Here is a 27375-nt window from a genome sequence, read left to right as displayed (position 1 = left end):
GGGTGGTGGGGAGTCTATGTCGTCTTCAATCTATTCTAGGTATGGGAATCGGTATCAGTCAGTATCGGTATCGGTCTGATATCGGTCGAAATCACTGGATCGGATATCGGACAGATAAAGAAGTAAAATCCGATACAATTTGGAAACAAAAAAACCTATATGTCACATCTAACTATGCACAGACTGTAAAAAATGTCAACAAAAATCAGCCAAAGCACAAATGTGTTGTTCGGAATTTGTCTAAAATCACTGTATCGGGGTAACATCGGTATCGGTCGATACTCGAGTTTGCGATATCGGTATTGGTATCGTCCTCTGTTACGCTATTTTGACAGTTTTAAACGTTCAGTCGATCAAAAGTGTGATTTGGATGCAGAAGTACTGCACGTAGCGTCTTCTTTGTTGCAGTGGCAATTTGAGGTCAAAGGTTAGCCGTAACAGGAAGTAAACAAAATGCAGCTATTTTAACCCCGAGCATTTCGGCTGCTTTTTTTCTATTACTATGTTAAAACACACAGTATACACAGAGGCTATAAGAATGTGCAAGATAAAGTGTCTTATATCCTTTTTGTCCATATAAAGAGTTGTGTATTATTCCCACAGCAAATTACAACGGGTGCACCTGCGGCACAGATCTGTGCCGTGTGAGCACTAAGGGTTAATTGCTTAAAATATTAAATATTTGGAATGCATTTTGACGATTCACGTGTTCATTTCTCCAGCACTAATGCTCAGTAGATCTCTTAGAAAGCGGCCTCGGATCCACTTCGCCGCGCCACGTCTTCTCTCTCTCTGGCACCTGTTTGGCACGGCAAACACAAAGGAGCCCAATGTGATTCCCGAAGATATCGGGTGCTCGTAATCCTCCTTTCGCCGGAGATCACAGAGAAGATGAGGGAGAAGTGGCCCCTGAAATTGGGCCACTTTAGAAAAAAAAAAAAAGAAAAAAAGAAGGGCGCTCTCACCGAAGCAGCCGATAGTAGCCTCATTCTCCCCCTGACAACAGAGCAAGCGGAGTAAACCCTGCGTCTCTGCCAAAGGGTGGAACCCGATCGCAGCTGTTCACCTTTTGAGTCGGGGGAAAAGATTGGCAGGGCGGCTTCTTCTATGGTCCCCTGCCTCTTTGTACTCCCCATGGAGGAGCACAGTCACACACAGGTTGACTGACCTGGGTTTGTACTTTTTTTAATACATCTGGAGCAACAACAAGCCAGCACCACGGCCTGGAGAATACATGGAGCTTACTGTGTGTTTACTGGCAGCGTGTGACACCTTTGGGCCAGAGGTAGTGATACGCTTTGAGTTTGTCTCGCTTTATTTTCTAATGCGCTATTGCTCGTCATTGTTGCTGTTACAAGCTCTGTTTATGGCAGACAAAGTAAAATATTTTTTTTCTTATTAAGACGTGATCCGAACAGTACGGAAGAGGATTAGGGCCACACAGGAAAAAAATATTTGAGTTCTGTTCTTAAACTCTGAGTTCTGACGTTATTCTCAGAAATCAGACTTTAAAACTCAGAATTCTGACTTTAAAACTCACAATTCTGACTTTATAACTCACAATTCTGACTTTATTCTCAGAATTCTGAATTTATTCTCAGAATTCTGACTTTTAAACTCAGAATACTGACTTTATTCTCAGAATTCAGACTTTAAAGTCTGACTTTATTTTCAGAATTATGACTTTATTCTCAGAATATCTGACTTTATAACTCAGAACTTGGACTTTAAAACTCAGAATTCTGACTTTAAAACTCAGAATTTGGACTTTATAACTCACAATTCTAACTTTATTCTCAGAATTCTGACTTTAAAACTCAGAATACTGACTTTATTGTCAGAATACTGACTTTAAAGTCTGACTTTATTTTCAGAATTCTGACTTCATTTTCAGAATTCTGTCATTATTCTCAGAATTCAGACTTTAAAGTCAGACTTTATTCTCAGAATTCTGACTTTAAACTCAGAACTTGGACTTTAAAACTCAGAATTCTGACTTTATTCTCTGACTTAATTGTGGCCCTAATCCTCAGTCTGAGAGCATCACATTGGAATGATTTGTTGGACCAGAGCTGGAAGCCGTGGGCGATTGTCTATGCGTGTGTTTGTGTTTCGAGAAAAAGAACCAGGAACTGTAGCCGTTGTACTTCATGCACTTTACGGTGTACGGTGCAGCTTCGGTGCAGTGTTCTCATAGTTTTCATTGGAATATTAACAGATGGAGATCAAGGGGGGGGTGAAGCACGCCGCCGCCGCTGCAGCAGCACAGATCAGTGACAGATTGGACGTCCTCCTCCTCTCCATCACCCCGCGGTCCTGGCTACGTGCGGCTGCCTCCTCGCAGCGCTTTATGATGTTGTCTGTCTGGCATTAACTGAAGTGTGCGAGGGCCTGTAGAGTGCGATAAGGGCGGATTGAAACCAGCTGTTCACCTCTGCTCCTTCAGAGTCAAAGCACTTTGTGTATATAGGTGTGTTATTGAAATATATGTCCCTGAACAATATCAGGGGCCAAAGACTTGCCACTGATATGCTATATGTTACCTTTGCCGTGATGGAATCTGTACGTACACTACCGTTCAAAGGTTTGGCGTTATCTATGCAATTTTTTTGTGTTTTCCATTAAAAGTCACACTTTTATTCATCAAAAGAGTTGCGAAATTAATAGCAAATATAGTCAAGACATTGACAAGATTAGAAAAATGTTTTGCACAAGGGTTTTCTAATCATCCAGTAGCCTTCTAATGCCATTAGCTAACGCAATTTACCATTTAAACATCGTTTACGGCGTCAACGTTAGCGCATGACGCGTTTCCATGACGACTGACCGGAAAAAGACGCGAGTGGCGCCATGTTTTACGTGACTCCCGATTGTTAAAATGAGTCTCTAAAGTAACGCTAAACTTTAAAAACGGAGGTTATCTGTAGCGTTGCTCTTTTCGACAGACCGCTCCGGATCGACTGTAGGAGCGCTAAATAAGCTAACGTCGCTAACTGGTAAACGGCGCCTAGACTCAGGTGCTGCGGCACGTAAACATGACATCAAGCGCGTCTTTTCCGCGTTTGTCTAACTAACGTGCGTTAGCATGCGTTAGCGTCAACGTGCCCAGCCAACCTATAACGTACCATTAGAACCCTGGAGATATGGTTGCTGGACATGGGCCTCTATAAACCTATGTACATATTCCATTAAAATAGCATTTGCAGCTAGATTAGTCATTTACCAGACTGTGTTTCTGATATATTCATTGACCCCAAACTTTTGAACAGTAGTGTATCTGGGGCCTGCTCCCCAACATAATGGCCACTAATTTTCCAGTTTATTGGTTGCAGAGTTTTGCCCGCCGCATCTGTTGCCATGGTGTGATGCCACTGGCCTGTTTTGTGTTTTCACTCGACCCTTTAGAACAGATATACACACACACACAGCTCACTCATTGACTCACTGTTCCAGAGCCAAAGCCCTCTCTTACCCACAGAAGCCCCAAACACTACACACAATAGCGGCTTGTTTCGCCTCGCGATGTGGAAGTTGTTGGGAGATGTTGCCGTCACCCCAATAAAAGTCCAGGGAGGGGAACTCAATTACTCTGGGGGCATTTTCTGTCTGCTTGTTAAAATCATCAAATATTTAAGAGGAGGGCCAGACGCTGTAATTTGCCGTTTCTGCGAGGGGCGTTGTTTTATTTTTACTCACCGGGCCTTCAATGGGGCAGCGGTTGTCTTTGGCTCCGCTCGCTGCACTCATTTTAGATTTAGAGGCCGTGACACAAAAGGGGGAAAACACACGTTTGTTTTCCCCGGAGCGGCACCACGTCAGCCATGATACTATACAAAGGACATAAGTGTGTGTGTGTTCCCAGGTCATTGTTTTTAGCTTTAAGTCAAAATAGTGCTGATAAATTTCCTCGAGCTATGACGATGTCTTTAATAAGATTCGCCCCAAGGGAGGAAAGTGCCTGCGATCGCACTCTTGCCAAAACACTTTACCGTGTGTGTGTGTGTGTGAGATCACTCATGCTGTTGTGCAGATATATGATGATGAGTGCACACACACACACACACACACTCAGCGTGACAGGTTGACATTGTACTTAATCCAGGGCAGACTGTCGTTCTAACGTCAGATAAAGCACAAAAACGTGTTTCGCTGAAGACAAACGCTTCAAATGCGCAAAGGAGGTCTGTTTTAGACGCAGCAGAGGTCGTAAAGAGGAGGTTCTTTATAAAGTTGAACATATTTATATGTATTTGTTGGGGTAAAGGAATGTGGTTCACAAACGGCGCCGAGTGATGTTGAGACTCTAAGTCCTAGCATCGCAAACAACCGTACGGGTCCAATCGGACCAGAGTTTACTTTGAGACGCGTGGCTCGTAGAGCATCAACGATTAATAACGATTGTTTCCGTAATCGATGAATCTGTCGATTGTTTTCTCGGATTAATCGAGTCACCGTTTTGTAGCAACGGATCAAAGGCTGCACAGTGACAAATCCACAGAGCATTATTATTATTCAACGAGCCTTTTAGCGTTGTTTAGTTTAAGGCTTTGGCTCCGCCACTGTTGTGGAAATTCTGAATGGAATAGAAAACTTCAGCCGGCTGACAAGTTTTTATTTTCGTTGCAAGGCAAAGGTCAATCTTCACATGAGTGATCCTAGCTGGAGAAAAGACCCTTTTGCATTCCTGCAATAGACAAAGTGTCTGCCATTCCAGGCGGTGTTTTCACTGATTCAGTTTTTAATGATGATTTCTACTGAAGCTGAAAAGGTCAGAAATCAAAATAGTTGACATATGGTGAGCAAGAAGTCACTGATTCCTTATATGCCTGTTGTCAGCCTCCATGTGCTCCAGATTAACACATGGGAAGCCACATTTAACCCCTCCACCATTCCTGATTCCTGCATCACTGGATCCAGGAATCAGGTCCTCTTGGGTCAGACCAAGCCTGGGTCCCTTCTCTTAACCTCGCCTCAGTTCTTCCGATCCCCGTTGGCAGGTCACAGCTCTGCATGCGACCTAATGTAAGTGATTACTGCATGGAAAGACTTAAGAAAAAGGGCAATCCCGTGTCCTGCTGGTGTAAGACAAGCTCTTAAAGGAGTTATCTCATGCTGTGTTGTTCATTTTCCCCCCCACACAAACCATTAGCGCTGCGATGAGCAACTCTGACGACAGATGGAGTGATGTCTCGTGTCAAACGCTGCCACTCAAACACCAATCGGAGTCAAATTTGCAAAGAAACAAAGGCGATGAATAACAGTTTTGGTCTGGATGCTCTCATTCCTCCCCGGGACGATGATACTTTGATTGCGTCTCATCACAACATGTGCATGTTTCGCAACAGATTTCTTATTTTTCATTTTTTTGTTCCACGTTACGCATGAATGAAAAACTGCGGTGTCGCCTCGCCAGACGTTGATTATTTCGTATATTAGCGGAGAGCTTTCATCACCTTCTTCCCAGACTTCACAGCTGGCTGTCATTCCAACATTCCTGACTGCACTCGAGTGCTTCGGCTTTACACTCGTGGACGGGCTCCTCAAACACGAACAAACAGTGCCCTTCACTGTACTTTACTTTAAGTAGACATATTATACCCTATTTCTACAGGTTAACCTCGTTCCCTGGTGTCCTCATGAACATGTCTGTGACACGCTTTGGTCAAAATACCTTAAGAATGAATCACCACAGCAGTTCAATCAGCCCTGTTCGGAATGCTCCGTTTTTGAGCGCCTGTCTTTTTAAATGCAAATGAGACACAGGGAACTACGTCAGCGTCACTGAGGCTAGCTTTACGCGACAACGCTCCCGGGTCAAACCGACAAAATATATTTTTCAGATGTGCCTTTTGTTTAGACGCCGACGGCGTTTTTGGGGCTTAAAAACGTCTAAAAACGCAAAAGTGTGCTTTGAGCTGCTCACGCTGCCTATCCTCCCGTACGTACGCGTTGACGTCAGATCCATGTGCAGTAAAGCCAAAAAACGACAAATATGTTGGATTATATCCGTCAGTCGGACATTCAAGTTGCCTTATTAGCTGCTCTGATGCTCTGGCTGTGCTTCACAGTGCCACCTAGCCACCTGGCATGCATACTACATCAAATTTCACACACTTTTGCGTCACCGTGTGCAATGCAGATTTCCGCCCAAAGACGCTCGTCTAAACGCGAAAAAATAAAAAGTGGGAACGCAACGCAACACTTTTACGGTTTGTGTTCAGATTGTTGTCGTGTAAAGCTAGCCTGAGGCTCCCGCAGCTAACAGCAATTAGCATTTGGAAAGGCCATCGTTTTTGCCGACATATAAAATGTATCCACTGGACACGTAAATCCTCTGAGGCTGGAAGTTTGTGTAGAACTCTGTGCTGCACTGTGCAGCCAAGAATAGAACACTTCGCGGACTTCCGCTCTTCCGGGTACTATTGCCCTCGCCTGCACTCTCGCGTTTTTTTCGGAACAAAGCGTTGCTCTGCGAGACAACAATTACAGGAATGTCTGATTGTTGCGTATCAATGACACAGAAGTCAACATCGCGTGTTTTATCTCCTGTACTTAGACTGAGGCGGACCACAAAAACACGACAGAGTCGTCTTTTTTCACGACTCATCGGGCCTCCAGAGTCCCAAATATAAGTATTAAAATTGATTTGATTGGGTGTATTTTGCATAATATGTCCCCTTTAAAGAAAGGTTTGGAATATGTATTTTCAATTACATGATGTCACACATGAGAGGATAAAGGAATGCGCTGCTTCTGCACTATCTCACTATCTCAGCTGCAGAATGCTAATTCGATGGCTTGGTGGTTTCCAAGTGTGCGTGTGTGTGTGTGTGTGTGTGTGTTTTCCCTCTTGTTATCCCGCTGCCATACAAAGCCCACAAGTCTATTCTTGCAATTTTTTTTGGCCCCTTTTTGGCATTTTCTGCGAAAAGTTTTAACAAACAACAAGGGCAATTTTTGTCTCTGCACTTTTATTAGCTTGTGGGAGTCCCCGTCTCTGACCCCTGAGGCATTTTTTTTCGAGCAGTGGCCAAGTCAGGACAGAACCACTGACTATCGGACTATCTCCCAGCAAGCCTGAGAAAGTTCTCTGAGTCGGAGGGAGAGACGGGACGCTGGCCAAGTGCTCTGCTCGAACCCAATAGGCTGTTGTTTGGTCTCTATGGCCTTGTTATTTCCTTCCTTTTTTTTTTTTTTACAGCAGACGAGGATTGGGGTTTCAAATTTGAATTTATTTAAATATTCAATTTAGTTTGTTGTAACTATCGATCAGCGTTGTTCCACATTCTAAAACTCGCAGTCATGGAAAGTTTGCATGGAATGTCGGGCTTGTTATGAAACGAGAAACTCAACAATCAAATCGTGTTTAGCACAAAACAGAGTGTCATCAGCGTAGCGCATATCGAGTGATAGGTTGTTATACTGCAGACCTAATGACTTACAAAAATACACAAGAAACGACTGTGATTTTTGAGTTCTTTTTAATGACTTTATTTTTTTTTTATTGTCTAAACTTAAAGGAATAAAATTAACTGTTACACATTTTTCATAAAGACTCGAGCAGATGGATTTTGTCTTTTCGTCTGTTTATTATGTAGAACGGGTAAACTAAACTAAAATACACAATTCACATTTGTTACGCTTTAGCAACTTGTCACGTCTTTCATAAAATAGTTTGAATTTAATATAAAAAATATAAAACATATACAGGCAAAATAAGAGCACAAAGGGGTCGAGGGATCAGCCAAATTCAAGAAGACAAGGCAAGGTCCAAAACATGATCGGGAAAGCTAACACACACACATGGCACAAAGACAATCTGGCAGAGAGCAAGTGGAAACAGTGCGTTGTATACACCAAAGAGAGCCAATGACGTTATAGAGAACAGGTGAGTAGGTGAGTGGCGAGAGGAGGTTGGGCGAAGAGGTCTGAACAGGAAACTCAAAACACCGACAACTGACCAGAAGACAGATTCATGTAACTGATCATTAAGACGTCGGACTGTTTTTTTAAATAATTATAATCAGACTTGCCCTTCACTCTTTTGGCCTTTTTTTCGTCTCGACTCCGCATGCCAAGAAATACAAAAACATGCATGTCAGAAATTGCTAACAAATGTTAGCTTTTAGTCAGGGAGTGGTGGAGAATCAGCGGCGATGTTTCATGGTCCAGCGTTAACATCCCACCGTACACTCCTGACATATAGCAGCCGCTCGTCCACTGCTTTTATTGTACTTGCTTTCTATGATTTATTACCCATGTAAAGGAGGAACTACTATGGGCTGCCACCTGCCAGATGTAATTACTCCGCTAACTTCCTTTTTGGGCCGAGTCGTACAGTTCATTTTTATGGACACCTACAGCCGATGCCAAACACGAAAGAACTTCCTGCCAAAAACCACTTCATGACACATCTCAGCTCACGGAAGCGTCTTGTTTTGAATCCCGAATGCCGCCTCCGTGTCGTACCTCTCGCACACGATCACTCACTCGTCGTTTTCCCAGACGCTCGGTGCTTTCAAATAACCTCCGGCGGTCCTTTCCGTGAATTAACTGACAAACAGCACAGTTTGAAAAGCCTCTTAATGGATTGTGTAATCAGTGCGCCGTGTCCCAACAGTGTTTTGATGGAGATGATTTCTGCTGTTATTGTTAAGGTCGCGATGTTTATTTCGGACAGGCAGCGCTGTGTTTACCGAGCGTATTGTTCACCGAGCGACACTGTAAATGTTGACGGCTGCTGTGCTCTCTCCTTTCTCCTCTCTGGCCCTCGCAGATATCGACGAGTGCGTCAACGAAACCATCTGTGGGACCCACGGCTTCTGCGAGAACACAGATGGCTCCTTCCACTGCCAGTGTTACCAAGGCTACACCAACCCGCCCGGAGATTTGACCAGATGTGTCGGTGTGTGACTGCTCTTCGATAAATATTCAACAGCTAAACAGCTAAAAAGGGGCCAGTATTGTCTGTGTGGCCCCGAGCCTGAAGTCGCCTGTTGGCAACACAACAATACTGACTATTTAAAAACCCGGAATATCGAGTTACAACATTTAATCCATTTGAGACCGATACAACAGCGACAAATGTTTCTGAATTGATGAGCAGATAAGCTCGGGATTATTTACTATTTACCTCAGACTGTACGACTAAATCGCACGCAATGGAAAGCCAAAGCTCCTGAGTTATGTGCGCACACTTACACGGTCCCATGCTCGGATGCGATAGCCTCATGAGGGAGCGACCATGACTGAAATCCCCAAAAATAGTTGCTAATCAGCTCAAAATAACCTGAAATGCCCAGTTTAATGCTACCAATTTTGGAAACTAGCCATACTTTCTTGAAAAGTAGGATATACTGTACCTCTTCAGTAGAAACTAGTGATCTATCTAGTTAGCTTGCAATCTATCTTGCTAATTAGCATGCTAGTTAGCTTGTGAGCTACCAAGCTAGAATCTATGAATCTATCTATCTATCTATCTATCTATCTATCTATCTATCTATCTATCTATCTATCTATCTATCTATCGGTAGATAGCGGTCCCATGCTTGGATGCGATAGCCTCATGAGGGATCGACCATGACTGAAATCCCCTCTTCAGTAGGAACTAATGATCTATCTAGGTAGCTTGCGATCTATCTTGCGATCTATCTTGCTAGTTAGCATGCTAGTTAGCTTGTGAGCTACCAAGCTAGAATCTATCTATCTATCTATCTATCTATCTATCTATCTATCTATCTATCTATCTATCTATCTATCTATCTATCTATCTATCTATCTATCTATCTATCTATCTATCTATCTATCTATCTATCTATCTATCTATCGGTAGATAGCGGTCCCATGCTTGGATGCGATAGCCTCATGAGGGAGCGACCATGACTGAAATCCCCAAAAATAGTCGCTAATCAGCTCAAAATAACCTGAAATGCCCAGTTTAATGCTACCAATTTTGGAAACTAGCCATACTTTCTTGAAAAGTAGGATATACTGTACCACACGTCATCTTTCTGACACCAGTATTTAGAAATGCACACCGGTAAGCCAGAGTAGAACCTTAATTACAAATAATATTAGGGATTTTCCAGGCTTTAGACGCATAGATAGCCATTCAGTGTTGGTCGTCCCAATTTAGCATCATGACTCGTTCTCAATTTGACCAAATTCACCTGTTGTCTTTATGACCATTTTTAAATCTGCACACTTCAAGGGTGAATAGAAGGACAATTGATTTTACAATATACATGAAACAGAACTTAAGTAAACAAATGTCTACATTTGACTTTCTACTCTTTATGTTATGACATATATGGTTATTTCTTGCCTTTGCAGTTGCATGACGTACAGTATGTAAACCTGATCTCTTCCTGACCTTGCGTCCTCTCCTCTCCCGTCTTTCTCAGACATGAACGAGTGCGAGATGAGCTTGGCGCTGTGCGGTGAGGCCCTGTGTGAGAACGCCGACGGCAGCTTCCTGTGCATCTGCCCCAACGACAATGAGGAATTTGATCCCTTCACCAGCCAGTGCCGCTCTCTGGGTAATGGAGCAGGACCTAGCGCTCACAGTGACTCACGGGACTTAATTCTCCATCCCATCGTTGGGAGACGGAGTTTTCCCTGTTCTAATGAGCCGTCTCTCATTATCCAAACAACAAGGGTGACGAGGTGGACATGAACTGTTCCATGTCCCTTAGAGTATCTTTTGACCTGGCTGTTTCCATTTATTTTTTAAGCTCGAATTATGGTTGGGTGGGTTGCCTACAAAAGTTTGTCTTAGCCTAATCCCTTGGACAATCGATGGAGTAACTCCTCCAGTGGAACCAAGCAAATGCCCGAAGGCTGTTACTGTATCCCCATTTCCACACCAAGACAAACAAGGATAAGGTGTAGCTATTGGCATTAAGCACTAAAGACACATTGCTCTCTTCGGTCCTAAATCGATCCGAAGTGCACATGCTAGATATTGCACATTACTGCAATTCCTTTGCCCTTTGAGTCATGGAAATAGCATCACACGTCCAGTTTGATAGGCGTACGTGTGCACAGATTGGGCGTATTTACATTATCGAGCGGCGCGCCCTCAATGGGGATGTTTTTTTCTCCTGCCTGGGCGCTAAACCCCAGCTATGCCTTTGTGTACCTTTTTGCCACATTCCACTGTTTGCTTTTGACGTGTGTTAATCAATCATGTGAGAGTGAATGGTGTGTTGACTCACATGCCAGTGTTTCCATTTGGCTAAGCCGGCCAGCTTAAGGGTGAAATGCCTGAGCCCATGCCTTTTGGACAAAATGAGCAGGCTCAGCAGTGGCAGGCGTGGGTAATGCGCTATACCTGCTGTAGGCATGAGGACACTCTGATGGATGTGTGACGATGTGCTACTCAAGCACGGGCTACACTGTGGTTTTATGACCCGTTCAGACTTGGTATTAACATTCATTCTTGATCACAGTACGTGTCGCAGTGTCCTCAGATCAGATTAAAAAAAACACATTCGGAGGTCCTTTGGGTTGGGGTTGGAGTTGGAGTTGGAGTTGGGGTTGGGGTTAGGATTGGGGTTGGAGATGGATTGGGGTTGGGGTTAGGATTGGGATTGGGGTTGGAGTTGGGTTGGGGTTGGAGTTGGGTTGGGGTTGGTGTTAGGATTGGGGTTGGAGTTGGGTTGGGGTTAGGATTGGGATTGGGGTTGGAGTTGGAGTTGGAGTTGGGTTGGGGTTGGGGTTGGTGTTAGGATTGGGGTTGGGGTTAGGATTGGGGTTAGGATTGGGGTTGTGGTTAGGGTTGGGGTTGGGGTTAGTGACTTTACGGGCTACATGCAGATTACTCGGCTGAATCAGATCTGAGTCACTTCAGCATGTGGCCCTAGATCAGATATATAGCCGGAATTCAGTGACCATCTACCTTTGCTGTAGTTGACCATGGCTAAATACTTCCTGTATATCTGCCACAACAGACGCTGACCTGAAACACCCTGCTATGGTTCCACCATTTGCCGCCTCCGCCGAGGAGAGGAAGGAGTGCTACTACAACTTGAACGACGCCAACTTCTGCGACAACGTCCTGTCGCACAACACCACCAAGCAGGAGTGCTGCTGCACGGTGGGGGCGGGCTGGGGGGACAACTGCGAGATCCATGGCTGTCCTGTTCCAGGAAAAGGTACGGTCATGCTATAAAGAGAAACATTTTTATTCTATTATAATCATTTTGGACTTTCACTAATGATGCAATTTCCTGTTTTCCAGATGATTATAACCAGTTGTGTCCTCATGGCAGTGGATTGCTGCCTGTGTCTGTCTCCTCCACACAGATTATGGGAGAACATCACCCTTACATAGGTACTGTCACTGTGAAACATCCCTTCACTTATTTTTAAAGACAGATAGACACTCACCATTTTCACAAGGCTGCATTTACGACGAGCCAAGAGCCTAATGAGACACCTGCATACCTATCTAATAACTGTAATTAGTGTGTGGCAGCTTCTTGTAAGTGTAATAAACTAATGTGAATCTTTTGTCTCGCCTCCCCTCAGATGCAAACGAGTGTGAGATGTTTGGATCGGACATTTGTAAGAATGGAAAGTGCTCAAACCTCTTCTCCACTTACACCTGCTACTGTCGCTCCGGCTTCTACTACGACAACATCCGGCTCGAGTGTGTGGGTAAGAAACACACGGTAATAGTAGTAATGTATTAAAATGTCATGATCTGTTTCTGATGGTTAATCTGGGTGCGCCTCTCCACATGTTACAGATTACGACGAGTGTAAATTTGAGAATACCTGTGAGAACGGAGCTTGCGTGAACACGGCCGGGTCGTTCAACTGCTTCTGCAGCCCTCCTTTAGTGTTGGACAGCACGCGGCGGCGCTGCATTAGCGTCAACGCCACAGAAGGTTGGTGCTTTCTTTTTAGCTAGCGATTCAGCTAATCAGGCAAGCAATTCCTTTTTTATAACTCCTCTCGTTCTGTCTCAAAGACACTCTTGAGCCTGATCACGATGTGCACATGGATATTTGCTGGCAGCGCCTGGAGGAAGACAGTTTGTGTGCAGAGCCTCTTCTGGGGCGCAGAACTACGTACACCGAGTGTTGCTGCCTGTACGGAGTCGCCTGGAGTCTACAGTGCGCCTTCTGTCCCAGAAGAGACTCTGGTGGGAAGCAGTATGCACATACACAGAGCTTATTCTGTTTTTTTTGCATAATTGTCTTTGTATTGACCCATCAATGTTGTGTCCAGATGACTACGCAGTCATGTGCAACCTGCCTCGGAGAGAAGGTTCAGACAGTCTGCGGGAGCACCAAGGGTATGAGTACGGTCCTGAGGGGCCCGATGAGTCTTTCCCGCCTCCATACTGGGACGTCTATGGCAGCCGTCCCGGAACCTATGACGTTCCCGAAAGCGTTCCGCTCTTCCAAGACAATGACAACGACTACAGCGTTCAGCAGCCTCCTGTCCGTGTTCCCGTCACACGACCAGAGAACCCTCAGCCACGACCAGTGGATTCTTATCCTGGTGGGTATCTGGTGATTTCTTGCAGATTCTTATCCTCATCCTCTTTTTAATAATCCTTAATGATTGAATGAATTAATCTATCTATCTAGTTAGCTTGCAATCTATCTATCTATCTATCTATCTATCTATCTATCTATCTATCTATCTATCTATCTATCTATCTATCTGTCTGTCTGTCTGTCTGTCTGTCTGTCTGTCTGTCTGTCTGTCTGTCTGTCTGTCTGTCTGTCTGTCTGTCTGTCTGTCTGTCTGTCTATCTATCTATCTAGTTAGCTTGCAATCTATCTATCTATCTATCTATCTATCTATCTATCTATCTATCTATCTATCTATCTATCTATCTATCTATCTATCTATCTATCTATCTATCTATCTATCTATCTATCTATCTATCTATCTAGTTAGCTTGTGATCGATCTATCTATCTATCTAGTTAGCTTGCGATCTATTTATCTGTCTATCGATCTATCTAGTTAGCTTGCAATCTATCTATTGATCTATCTAGTTAGCTTGTGATCTATCTATCTATCTATCTATCTATCTATCTATCTATCTATCTATCTATCTATCTATCTATCTATCTATCTATCTATCTATCTATCTATCTATCTATCTAGTTAGCTTGTGATCTATCTATCTATCTATCTATCTATCTATCTAGTTAGCTTGCAATCTATCTATCTATCTAATTAGCTTGCAATCTATCTATTGATCTATCTAGTTAGCTTGTGATCTATCTATCTATCTATCTATCTATCTATCTATCTATCTATCTATCTATCTATCTATCTATCTATCTATCTATCTATCTATCTATCTATCTATCTAGTTAGCTTGTGATCTATCTATCTATCTATCTATCTATCTATCTATCTATCTATCTATCTATCTATCTATCTATCTATCTATCTATCTATCTATCTATCTATCTATCTATCTATCTATCTATCTATCTATCTATCTATCTATCTATCTATCTCGACCTACCAACCTACCTACCTAGCTATCATGACACCTAGCCTCTCTGTGGAGCGTATTAAATAATACTAATAACATATATGTCTTCTTCACTCATATTTCTGTGTCCGTTCAGAGCGCTTCAATGGTTTCGAGGGTCTCCAAGCGGAGGAATGTGGCGTCCTGAACGGATGCGAGAACGGCCGCTGCGTTCGCGTGCGAGAAGGCTACACCTGCGACTGCTTCGACGGCTACGAGCTCGACTTAAACAAGATGGCGTGCATTGGTAGGTTCTGTGCTCCAGCAACTCCGGCCACCCGCACATCAGGCTCTGCTGTCCAAGTATGGACGTCCAAACAGAGAATCAGTCACTTCAAATCTTCAAATCAAATCGCAGTGAACTCTCCCTTCACGTTCAAGTACTTTTTTTGTTTTTGTTTGAGCCAGGTCCTGGATTCATTTCCAGTGAGGTAACTCCACATGTAGTGGATCATTAATTTCAAGGAAATGCTTTGAATTTGACAACCTTGCATTAAGTTATGTTTCATGGGAAAACTAATGAAAGCAGTGTACTCCACGAAACCTTTTGTGTTACCCTTTGGTCTGAAAGTCTCCGGTCACATGCTGCCAAAAGCAGAGAGGCCTTGAATCCCAGCCACTCAAGTGTAATACATGAGAAATTATATCTTTTAAGTGCATTTTGTTTGTTTTGCGAGTCTGTCTTGTTGTAATGGACTGTTATGTTTGCAATATTCTGACTTGCGCACAAGCTTTATCAGCAAAGCAAAGTGATTGAACACCGACACGGTGGACACATGTGGGAGCCGCTCAGCTTGTGCCATGCCTCCTCTTATAAATATCACCGCTAACGTCCCCCCCAAAGCAAAACATGACATAAACAGAAGAAGGTTCATTTAAGACCGAGCGCTATGAAATGACAATCAGACCCGGGGAAAGAAAAAACGCTTTGAGGCCAAAAGTAAACATAAACCAGTGCCTTGTTAATTTCAGTTCAGATTCTGTTCAGCTGACATGCAAAATGTGACGCTGCCGTTTGATTAGTGATACACAAAATGAGAAATTGTGCCTCCAGACGTGAACTTTTGTGGAACTAATTGAAAACACCCTTGTTTATTGCTCACGAGGTGAAATAAGATTTCAAACAACTTCTTTCTCTGAGTCTGATGAGTTGCTGTTGGGAGGCTTGGTTTATTTCACACGATTATTATTATTATTATTTATTTAATCTGCATATGGGGTTTAGCCCACTCGTCATGTGATTGTTAACGGAAGCAACTAATGATTAATGCTAGTAGTAAACTGAGAAGGCTAGATTAGAGCCAGCACACACTGGCGTCAGAGGTCAAAGACCTTAAAAAGGCCCTGAAGACATATCAAATATCTATCTCTCTTGCTAGTTAGCTTGCGAGCTACCAAGCTAGAATCAATCTATCTATATCGTGCTAGTTAGCTTGTGAGCTACCAAGCTAGAATATATCTATCTATCTATCTATCTTGCTAGTTAGCTTGCGAGCTACCAAGCTAGAATCAATCTATCTATATCTTGCTAGTTAGCATGCTAATTAGCTTGTGAGCTACCAAGCTAGCATCTATCTATCTATCTATCTATCTATCTATCTATCTATCTATCTATCTATCTATCTATCTATCTATCTATCTATCTATCTATCTATCTATCTTGCTAGTTAGCATGCAAGCTTTCAAGCTAGAATCTATCTATCCATCTAAGCTAGTTAGCTTGCGAGCTACCAAGCTAGAATCTATCTATCTATCTATCTATCTATCTATCTATCTATCTATCTATCTATCTATCTATCTATCTATCTATCTATCTATCTATCTATCTATCTATCTATCTATCTTGCTAGTTAGCATGTGAGCTGTCAAGCTAGAATCTATCTATCTATCTATCTATCTTACTAGGGGGTCATACCTATGTTCCCTGGGTCCTATGTTCCCCGTTTTTCCCAAAAAAAGGTCCACTTTGTATGTGACAGGGGAACATAGGACCCTTTTTTTGAAAAAGGGTAGGGTTAGGATTAGGGTTAGAGAAAGGGTCCTATGTTCCCCGGTCACATACAAAGCGGGGAACATAGGACCCGGGGTACATAGGTACGGTCCCCTTACTAGTTAGCTTGAGAGCTACCAAGCTAGAATCACTCCATCTATCTAGCTATCTAGCTAGCTAGCAAGCTAGCAGTATTCTACTGTAGGGATGCGACTCCATGAGTTGTTGGGTGCAGAAAATGTGGAAATATGTCGATCTGTGATTCTTGGACCTCACAAAAACTCAATCACCAATCAGTCCATTGTCCAAATGAGTCAGAATCAATTATTATTCCATTAATCGTACAAAACTCTGCTAATGAAAGCGTTGCAGAACGGCTACTAATTGAACCACAACGGGAGGAGAAAGAGCTGTCAAAGTTTGATCATTATTTCACGTCCAACATCCCGTCTTTCATAGCGCTCGGCAGCAGATGTGAGGCAGCTGTTCCAGCTGTGAAATCTCCCCGGTGACTAACACTTCTTCTTCTTCTTCTTTTCCCCCGCAGACATAAACGAGTGCAAAGACATCAGCAGCGACAAAGTGCCCCTGTGTCAGAACGGCCAGTGCGCCAACACAGAGGGATCGTACAAGTGCACCTGTTTGCCGGGCTTCGTGGCGTCCGCGCAGCCCCACAAATGCATCGCAGCCATCCCGGAGTCTGAGCCCAGGGCGACGGGGGAACTGAGAGATGGTGACTTGTCGTAAAAAAAAAAAACACACCCTACTGCCCTCTTTCCTCAAAGGGCCTGGCACTAAACCTCCAACACTGACGCTGAAACATCCAAACACACACAGATCCCTCTCATACACATTCAAGAGGACCAGGAATACAATGCAGTGAATGTATTACATGAGTTTTAGTATTCTCCAGATATTTGCCTTAAAGGGATTTTGTGGACTGATTATTTTTTTAATTCAGTAACCCCCCCCCCCCCCCCCCGCGGGGGCCCCGAGGCAATTTGATATGCAGATATATTTTCCACACTATTTTTTTCCTTGTTGTATTATTTATTTCTTCTACATGACTGGCCTCTGCAAAAGTTAAAGGGATAGTTCGGAATTTTAGACAAGCGATGGAGACGTCTGGAGATGTTTTCAAGAAATTTCATTAAGTTTTTCTAGTTGGTGATGTACGCTGGTGCTATGGTTAGCGCAAGTCAATGGTACACGCTAGCATGGCATTAGAAACACTCATACCGACTCCACAGTGCACCCGAGGCAGCCTACCAAGCTAGAATCTATCTATCTATCTATCTATCTAGATAGATAGATTCTATCTATCAAGATTCTAGCTTGATAGCTCGCAAGCTAACTCGCAAGCTAACTAGATAGATAGCTAGATAGATAGATAGATTGATTTGCCTCGGGTGCACTGTGCAGTCGGTATGAGTGTTTCTAATGCCATGCTAGCTGGTATCATTGACTTGCGCTAGCCATAGCACCAGCGAACTCGGCGACTAGAAGAACTGAATGAAATTTCTTGAAAACGTCTCCAGACGTCTCCGAGTTGGAAAATAGGTCTCATGTCCAAAATTCCGAACTATCCCTTTAAGAAAGCGATCTATCTCAGATTGCGTACTCGTGAGTTTTATTTGTCTCGGAGGCTGCGCGGTGGGAGATCGGACTGAGCGGAAGTCGGAAGTGGAACTATTCCCACTTTCAAACCTATGTTTCCCTAAAGACTATAGATGTATATGATGCTCTATATTTGGAAAAACACAGTGCTTTTTTTTAACACTATTAGCGAATAAGACGACCCACCGTTGCTCAAGCCTCACTTATAAGAAATATAAGGTACGTCAGTTTTCCGATTTCATTCCTCGCGTCATCAGACGGCGATGATTCCCGTGTCTGTGAGTGGGCGTAAAGATGAACAAAAGGCTGCGTTGGAGAGGTTTGTTTTGTACAGATCTAGTACTATGTATTATTTTTGTGACGTATTATCGTAATGCATTATAGAAACGAGCAATATTTTCATAAAAAAAAGTAAATAAACGTAAAGTGTAAGGAGATTCTGGCATTATAGCTTTGTAGATTTATACATCCGTGTGTGTAAAAAAAAAAATTAAATGTTCAAGCATATCTTTTTATGTACGAGGAGAGTGGCTGACACTGTACCAGAGGAACTGTGTGTGTGTGTGTGTATACCCTGCCCTGTGGAGCAGACAATGAAATATATTTTTGTTTTGGAAAGTGGCAGCACTGTTCTAACTGCAGACATTTTTGTCTCTTTGGTTTTGAAATGCAAAAAATGGCTAAATATTGTCTCTTAAAAAATATATTTTTTTGGGGTCATGAATGCATCAAAGACAGCATCAGCTTTGATTCCGTAATTTTGTCACTTTTACATTCAGGTTTTAAGGAAATGATGGCATTAATTGTCTTAGCCCAACTAGTTCTATCTTTGCAGGATGACTTCAAGTTGATGGTTTTATGCCTTTAACCTATATTCATAATCTACAAACCTACAAACTGCTTCATAATATTTTATTTTGTATCTACTGTACTTTTACTGTGCTCAACCTGAACAGAAATATTAACATTTTTAGGACAAAGTTCATATAATTCAAGCATTTCCAGATACATTTCTCACTGTAAAGCCGTGGTCATTGGAAATACAGTATAATGCTCATTAATGTTTGTTTACCTCTTGACTGTAAATTGCTCATCAGTCATGACAATAAAAACATAAAAAGAAATCACCATGACTCTTACTTTGAAAAACTGCTATGAAATGTAGTATTAAGTATTTTAAAGTAGTTATGTTCAGTGAAGTTATGCGTTATGTTGCAGCTGATGAAGGTCAGAGGTCAGTTTGACCTTATTTGTGTACAATTAGGTGAAATCGTAGTTTGTTTTTCCATGTATAAAATCATATAAATATAAAACAGAGTGAATAGTGTTTGTATTTAAAAATCAGGGGGTTTATATATCCAGTCGTACACAAATAAATCAGGACTGGAGCTTAGAAATATTCACAAAATCAAATTTATTGCACATGTGTATGGAGGACGAGACCTGACATATCAATAAATAAATAAATAAGTAAATAAATACAGGAATAAATACATACAAAAATACAGTAATGTAGAAATAAATTTAAAGCATTTATTTATTTATTTATTTATTTATTCATGCATTTATTAATTTATTAATTAATTAATTAATTGATTTATTACTGTATGTATTTATTATGATTTTTATTCTTTGTATTATTATTATTATTATTATTTATTCTCGTCCTCCATACACGAGGAGCAACACAAAGCGATTTCTTATCCGACATCTCCCTCTAGCGGCCAATTTTAACCTCGCAACCTGACGTTGTTATGGTTTTTCCAGCTGCTTTTCCCAATTGGCTAAAAGGAAACAGCTAGATTTTCCGTAAGGATTCTGGGAAATGTGGTTGAGTAACAAGACTGCACCCACTTTTAAAGGAACACACAGGACTACACTTCCCACAATCCCTGTCGGTCGCTACGCGTTTTCGTGGACACGGGAGCTACCAGTGTTGCTAATGTGAATTTATGAAAAATAAAACGGTGAGACTGTGGAAAGTTTGTACGTCGCTGCTATTTATGAGTTCGTCTATTTATTAAGAGTGTGTTTTTAACTAAGCTGCTCTCGTAATTTGACGACAATATGACTAAAATAGTGCCCGACAGTGTGTTGAGAATGAGGAATCTGGGACAGACGCTATCATAACATACGGAGACACGAACACCTGACATCAGGTAGTGAGCTATTTACACCATATTCGTGTTAATATTAGCGTTTTAGTACAGTTATATGTTAACTAGCTCTACGTACATTATTTTACCAGGCCTGGGAGAGGAGTCTGGTGTGTTTTGTTTTCCTCAATGGCAACACAAGACCGCTTGACACAGTGGAAGTCAACGGGAGAAACTTCATCACTGCGAAACAGGAAAAACTTTTCCTTCTCGGAGAAGACAGGGGTGTCCGAGGACAAACTCTGTCCTCCTCCTGCTCCTGGACACCGGACTGGAGATGACACCCAATCCTCTAATGGGACATTAGCTCAGTCTGAGGCCAGGGAGCGTGTCAATAACAGAACTAGTGCTTCAGCTGCAGTGGTGCTGATGCTGGTGGTGGGTCTGTCCTTTTCTACACGCCTCTACAAGATAACAGAGCCCCCTCATGTGTGGTGAGTCCATATATATATATATATATTCTAAAATAATAATACAATATATAGTAACAATGAGGCATTTTGGTGTTTCAGCTGGGATGAGACACACTTTGGAAAGATGGGAAGCTTCTACATCAACAGGACCTTCTTCTTTGACGTGCATCCTCCTCTCGGAAAAGTGAGACTACAGTGCAGTTATTTGGTGATAGGAAATCTCTTATTTTATCGTTCACTTCCTTCACTCATCTCCAGATGCTGATCGGCCTCGCTGGCTACATGACTGGCTACGACGGCACCTTTCCTTTTGTAAAGCCAGGGGATAGATATGAACACCACAGCTACGCAGGGATGAGAGGGGTATGACGATTTGATCTGAAGACTGATCAGAATTTTGAAATTAGATTTTGTTATCTAACTACGTCTCTTTTTTCCGTACAGCTTTGCGCCGTGTTGGGTTCCTTTCTCCCGATTTTTGCTTACCTAATAGTGCTGGAGTTGTCTCGGTCTCGCAATGCTGCCCTCATTACTGCCGCTCTGCTCATATGTGGTGAGTAATAATGACATATTTATGCTGGATTATACCGATTACATTACCCTTTTATTTTGATTTCAGGCTGCTTAACTTCTTCCCTGACCCTCTTTTTGGATTTTTTTCCCCTCGCCTAAAAAAAATATTGCATTTTAAAGCAAATATCACCTTTAAAATATGCAGTAGGAGCTTAAAAACACATGGAGGTCATGTAACAACATGTGGACATGAGCTGTGCAAAGTTTGATGCTGCTGAAATGAAGCAGAGTGTAATTACAGAGGTTTTAGTAAAGAGCTGTCTAGGCGTTCTCTCTTTTGGCACAGTTTGGCACCATCTGTGCCATTTCAGATTTCTTAGGTACCAAATTGTTAACAACCCATTTCATTTGATTTATATGTCACTATTGGTCTAAAAAGAACTTGTTTTGAAAAAACAAGTGTAATCCGTCTGTGTTTTAACTGTGTTTCATGAACATAAGAATGGTTTATATGAGATTTTAGCTGAGTTTCTGTGGGTATGCAGCACGTCTGTGTTTGTTAAAGTTAGACATGGTTTTATGACGCTTTTGTTGGCGGGTCCGGTACCGGGGGCAACCGTGAAGAAGAGGTTAAGTGTGAATATGTGCTTTCACATGTACAGTATTTATCCTGTGGATGAAGATGGAGCATGTTTATGTGTTCAATTTCCAGACACGGGCTGCATCACCATATCCCAGTACATCCTGTTAGACCCGATACTCATGTTCTTCATCATGGCGGCCGTGCTGTGCATGGTCAAGTTCAACAAGCTGGCACACAGGTAGGAGGCCACCAATCTAAGATCCTTACATTTAGTTGGATGATTCAATGTCATCATGAAATTAGAAGCTGAGCAACAGTAAAGAAAGCATTTTAATTGGTTTTTCAATTGGTTTGTCATCAATTAATCAAATCAATGTCATCTTAAAATGACACCACATTATATTCTCCCCTGCTTGTTTCTTTCAGGCCTTTCACTGCCTCCTGGTGGCTGTGGCTGGTACTGACTGGCACAAACCTTGCTGGGGCATTGGGGGTGAAGTTTGTGGGTCTGTTTGTCATCCTTCTGGTGGGACTGAACACAGTTTTTGACCTCTGGAGACTTCTGGGAGACCTCAGCCTCTCACTGGTAAACAACTCACTGATGTTGCGACGTCTGATGTTTGGCTGCTTCTCTGAATCGTTATTCCCTGGCCCTTAGGCGGACATCGTGAAGCACTTCCTAGCGCGGGTCGTCGGCCTCATCCTCCTTCCGCTCTTTCTCTACGTAACAATATTTGCTGTCCATTTCGTCGTGCTCAACAAAAGGTGAATGCGACGTATATTGCAGACTCAGCGCGATCACTGTTCGCCTCAAACTATCGTGCGTGTCATGACTGTTGTTATTCTCTCACCAGCGGTCAGGGAGACGGCTTCTTCAGTTCCGCTTTTCAGTCGCGGCTAATTGGTAACAACCTGCACAACGCGTCCATGCCCGAGTGTGAGTGCCGAACGAATATAACAAACCATGCTGCAGCATTTACCACTTTTTTGTCATTGTGATTATAATATATTAATATTCTTATGACGTGTAGACCTTGCTTATGGCTCCACCATTACGGTGAAAAATCTCCAAATTGCTGGAGGCTACTTGCACTCGCACCGGCATTTATACCCAGAGGGAGTGGGGGCGAGGCAGCAGCAGGTCAGTCTATAACGGATGACACATTACACCTTTAATAATTGTATTTATTTTAAATAAAACACCCGTTTCCTTTTGTTTTTTATGACTTTACAGGTGACGGCCTATCTTCATAAGGACTACAACAACCTGTGGCATGTTCACAGACCAGCCGATCATGAATGTGAGCAAACGAGACGTCTAGACGAGTCTAGCGGACTGTATAATGCGTCTTTAATGTCCGTGTCTCTGTTGTTTATCCTCATCAAGCTCAATCCGGGACCCCCGATCTGGTCCGCCATGGTGACGTCGTCCGTTTGGAGCACAAAGAGTACGTGCACAACCAAGGAATTGTTTGAACCGTCTCAATTCCGTTTCATTTAAACCATTCTTAATGTTCCGCGTCCTTCAGAACAACTCGCAACCTTCACAGCCACCTCCACGAGGCCCCTCTGACCAAGAAGCACTTCCAAGTCACAGGCTATGGCATCGTGAGTACAACCCGCTGTGTCTGACCTCTGCTGTTGATTCATAACAAACGGCTCAAATCAAATTAATCCGTCCACAGAATGCCACGGGAGACCCGAACGACCTGTGGCAGGTGGAGGTGTGCGGGGGTCGGAAGGGTGATCTGGTGAAGGTTCTGCGCAGCAAAGTCCGCTTTCTGCACCGGACGACTGGTTGCGTGCTTTACTCCTCCGGCAAGACTCTTCCAAAGTGGTAAAAGCGGCAGTCACCGCTGCTCCTTACGACTTTGTGAATTTATTATGTGTGTGGAAGTTGTGAAGTGTACGACGTGTTCTCTTTCCACCCAGGGGCTGGGAGCAGGTGGAGGTGACCTGCAGCCCCTACTTGAAGGAGACCCCGAGCTCTCAGTGGAACATTGAAGATCACATCAACCCCAAATGTACGATAAATAAACTTTTTAGCTTTATGTTTTTATTACTCGCCAGCGTTTAACTTTTGTTATGTTTTGGGCAGTACCAAACATCAGTCTGTCGGTGCTGAAGCCCCATTTTCTGGAGATCTTACTGGAGTCGCATATTGTTATGATCAGAGTAAGAAACAGAGGAAATACATGCATTAGTGTTTAAAGAAAAAAATGTTTTACCATCAACTATTTTCCTTTTAGGGCAACAGTGGCTTGAAACCCAAAGACAATGAAATGAACTCAAAACCCTGGCACTGGCCCATCAACTATCAGGTACACTTTTTGCAAATATGAAATCAAATGCTTGAGCATTTTAAACTTGGAGACATCATTGTTGTTGTTTTTTGTGAAGGGTTTGAGGTTTTCAGGAGTGAACGAGACGGAGTATCGCGTTTACCTGCTGGGGAATCCTGTAAGTGTTTTCTCATTTCTTTGCCGTTGCTCTCGCCCTAATCGATACACATTAAAATAACGCTCATAATAAATGTCTCTTTCTTCGTTCTTCAGGTGCTCTGGTGGATGAACTTGGCCAGTTTGGGGTTGTATCTGGTCATGGTGACCGTGGCGTCCGTAGCTCTGCAAAGAGGTTTCTCTCTGGACCAAAAAAGAATGGGTACAATCGCTGATAGTGGTGGTTTGTTTGATTTGATAAGAGTATGCGTCCGCTGTAAAAAGATTTCGAACCCCCATCCTGTTTCAGAGCACTGTAACGTGTTGATGAATGGAGGAGGACTGCTTCTACTCGGCTGGTTGCTCCACTACGCGCCTTTCTACACGATGGGCCGCATCCTCTACTATCACCACTACTTTCCCGCCATGCTCTTCAGCAGCATGCTCACAGGTATCAAATCCCACTGTGTTTAGTAAGTACTTTAAAGATCCAGTATGTAACATTCAAGACTAGTAGTAGTAGTAGTTGTAAAAAAAAAAAAGTAGTTGTAGTAAAAACAAAAAGTATCTCGGAATTACTTGAAATTTACCGTCCTAATAGTCGGCATCGCCCTGAACAAGGATCTTTTGAAAATATTTGTAAAGCTCTTAAGGAATAATTTTAACACATTTTTGAAATTCAGGAAATGATCCATTTGCCCTGATGCACTTTGACAGTGAGCTGACTTTAGTCTCAAAAACAAATAGTATCTCGGAATGACTTGAAATGTAACGTAATAATAGTCAGCATCACCCTGAACAAGGATCCGTTGAAATTATTTGTAAAGCTCTTAACGAATAATTTTAATGAATTTATGGAAATCAGAAAATGATCCATTTGCCCTGATGCACTTTGACAGTTTTACTGACAGAAATTGAATATACAGTATGTCTTTGTATGGGTGTGTAATTGATTTAAAATAAAAATGGTTTGGTTTTCATAACCTTACAAGGTCCCATTTATATATACAAGTGGCCATCTTGGGCTGCCACGAGTGATTCTACAGCAGCTGGAACAGACGAACCAACCGGAGTTGGTTGCATTTTGTGTTTTAGGAGGATGTGTATTAAGCCCAATGTATACTCCTGCATAAAGTAGGTTACGGAGACGCCTCTATGTCGACGGATAGCCTGTCGGGGAGCTTGTCGGGGAGCCTGTCGGAGAGCCTCTGCGTCGTCTCCGGCTGCACAAAATATTTTTTAAGTGTCTTATCACTCCGTCAAGGAACAACAGACAGCAAGGGCTGCGATTGGTCCTCAGGACAGGCCGAGCTAACGCTGCTCTGTGCCGGCTCACAGTGCGCACCGAGCGTCCACAGAGGGCTGAGCTGATCACCGCCGACAACGTCGCTGCCAAACTATAAATGCTTCTTGATACACATACCACATGTTTAGACTCTGAATGGCTAATTTCTCATCTCAAATGATCTTAAAACTACGTTCCGGGACACAGAAAAGTGATGTTGTTCCGTGACAGCAACAGTCTTTCTCTCTCCGACACCATTGCTCACTGTAGCCAAAAGCACAACAACCTTGCATAGCGACCCCTACTGGTCGGGCAGGAAATTGCAGTGCGTGTCCGGCACCACGACGGAGAACTATGAAGGCTCGAGGGGTCTCCGTGGTTACGCAGTCGGATAACGCATTACGCAGTCGGTGAAGTATAATGTGGCCTTTATGCAAACAAAGGAAAACCACTGTAGTTCCCTGGTGCACTGCAGAACGGGGAGGGTTGAGTTGTTGTTGATTTTGTGGGGCTATTGTTTTTGTTGCTGCCTTTAAACTTTGCATCGGTTAACATTAACAAGTTCTTTTAGTGGCTAATTTACTTGGTTCGGAGAATCCAAAATGTGGTGATGTTCCGTTGACTCTGTTTCTGTCTCACAGGAATCACTCTTGACGTCCTCTTAAAAAGCACCGAGCTGTTGCTCCGTCCGCCTTATTCCGACTGGCTCCAGAGAAGCGCGTTGATGGTGCTTCTGTTTACGTTTCTTTACAGGTGAGCTGACCAGTACAGCGAAGTACTGTATTAATGTTGCCTCTTGCGTACGAGGTTTTCTGCGATTATACAGATGTTTGATCCATAATAAGCGAGATACAACATGTATCACCTCACTAAATCTAACTGTAGCTTCATAAGAGAAGTATCCATGTTACTTCTCATTGTCATTTGAGGTGAGGTCAGTTGAAGCTACAGTTACAGCCACTGTTATGAAAGTAGATTGTGTCACAACTAAAGTATTCTTCAGATTAAAAAAAATGTCATCGATACTCTATATCTGTCCCTTGTCAGTTTCTACCTGTTCCATCCACTCTCTTACGGGATGACGGGTCCGCTGGCACATGAGCCAGGCAGCGCCATGGCTGCTCTGAAGTGGATGGACTCCTGGGAGTTCTAGGCAGCTCTTCACAGATAACACTCACTCACCGTGGGATGTGTTCCAAAAAACGACTGTTCTAAATGTGAGGGGACTTAAACTATGCATCTCACAGACCTGTGGTCTTTTTATGGTTTTACGGTCCGACAGTACACACGGCAATACTACCTAAGTGTTCATGCGTCTCGACATTTTTGGAGTGAAAAAGAAAACTTGACGAGAGACTTGCAGGTGCCTTAACTTGCATCACTCAAAACACTGTAAACCCTGAACGTGGTGCATCACAATAATAAGCTAAAGTGCCTGAAAGGAACAAGTGATCCAAGTGTTGTGCAGTTGCATTGAGTCAGATTTTTTTAATTTCTTTGTGCCTGCTCTTTTTGTATTGAGTGTTGTTCATAGTGTTGCCCAGTTTTGACACTGCTGACTGTGTTGTTTACATTTCAGTGTGACCTATAAAGTGGAATATTCTCGTAGCCTGTGCTCGTTATTTCACCATGGCATCTATTTGGTCTTGTTGTTTACGTAACCACATTAAACATGAACGTTTTATGTCTTCATTATTATTATTGCGTTATTTTAATCTCACATTACGTAGGCAGGGGCGCAGCTTGTGAACAGGCAAGGCAGGCAACTGCTTGGGGCCCCAAGCTGATAGGGGGCCCCCCGACACTCGGAGCCTGAGGGCTGTTTTTACTGAAATGTGCAGTGACCAGCCGCCTCCCCGTCCCCCTTAGAAAA

At 42.9% G+C, this 27375-nt stretch overlaps 2 protein-coding genes across 2 annotated transcripts in view; both read left to right on the top strand.

Annotated features, from left to right (window-relative positions):
• LOC310929293 (latent-transforming growth factor beta-binding protein 2-like) overlaps window positions 1-17244 on the top strand; it is a gene marked incomplete at both ends in the record, with an annotated part of 118933 nt that extends 101689 nt beyond the window's left edge. The window contains 10 exons of the mRNA XM_083892015.1: window positions 8777-8905; window positions 10404-10538; window positions 11952-12155; window positions 12242-12334; window positions 12532-12660; window positions 12752-12892; window positions 12976-13149; window positions 13236-13511; window positions 14605-14754; window positions 17045-17244. Of these exons, the coding sequence (XP_083748141.1) occupies window positions 8777-8905; window positions 10404-10538; window positions 11952-12155; window positions 12242-12334; window positions 12532-12660; window positions 12752-12892; window positions 12976-13149; window positions 13236-13511; window positions 14605-14754; window positions 17045-17244 (1631 nt within the window). The remainder of the gene's footprint in view (window positions 1-8776; window positions 8906-10403; window positions 10539-11951; window positions 12156-12241; window positions 12335-12531; window positions 12661-12751; window positions 12893-12975; window positions 13150-13235; window positions 13512-14604; window positions 14755-17044) is intronic.
• Window positions 17245-20631: 3387 nt separating this feature from the next.
• pomt2 (protein-O-mannosyltransferase 2) lies at window positions 20632-26951 on the top strand. Its single transcript, XM_083893039.1, has 21 exons — window positions 20632-20704; window positions 20783-20867; window positions 20942-21046; window positions 21128-21236; window positions 21909-22017; window positions 22206-22365; window positions 22438-22544; window positions 22634-22716; window positions 22811-22920; window positions 23014-23080; window positions 23167-23227; window positions 23309-23387; window positions 23465-23616; window positions 23712-23803; window positions 23878-23954; window positions 24029-24100; window positions 24180-24239; window positions 24335-24440; window positions 24528-24668; window positions 26144-26255; window positions 26550-26951. Exons 1-21 carry the CDS (start codon window positions 20640-20642, stop codon window positions 26653-26655), a joined length of 2058 nt encoding a protein of 685 aa, XP_083749165.1. The 5' UTR covers window positions 20632-20639; the 3' UTR covers window positions 26656-26951.
• The last annotated feature ends 424 nt before the right edge of the window (window positions 26952-27375 follow it).

Source organism: Microchirus variegatus (genome assembly GCF_963457635.1).
Source record: "Microchirus variegatus genome assembly, chromosome: 7".
NCBI classification, from domain to species: Eukaryota; Metazoa; Chordata; class Actinopteri; order Pleuronectiformes; family Soleidae; genus Microchirus; species Microchirus variegatus.
The sequence above is the reverse complement of the archived record's forward strand: the minus strand, read 5'-3'. Positions and strand labels throughout refer to the sequence as shown.

What these genes read in the sequence shown, in the direction of transcription:
- pomt2 (XM_083893039.1), top strand. Translation starts at nt 20,640, where the DNA reads ATGCTGGTGGTGGGTCTGTCCTTTTCTACACGCCTCTACAAGATAACA. An exon ending in ACAGAGCCCCCTCATGTGTG is followed by an intron (nt 20,705 to 20,782) that starts GTGAGTCCATAT and finishes TTGGTGTTTCAG; the next exon opens with CTGGGATGAGACACACTTTG. An exon ending in CTGTTTACGTTTCTTTACAG is followed by an intron (nt 26,256 to 26,549) that starts GTGAGCTGACCA and finishes GTCCCTTGTCAG; the next exon opens with TTTCTACCTGTTCCATCCAC.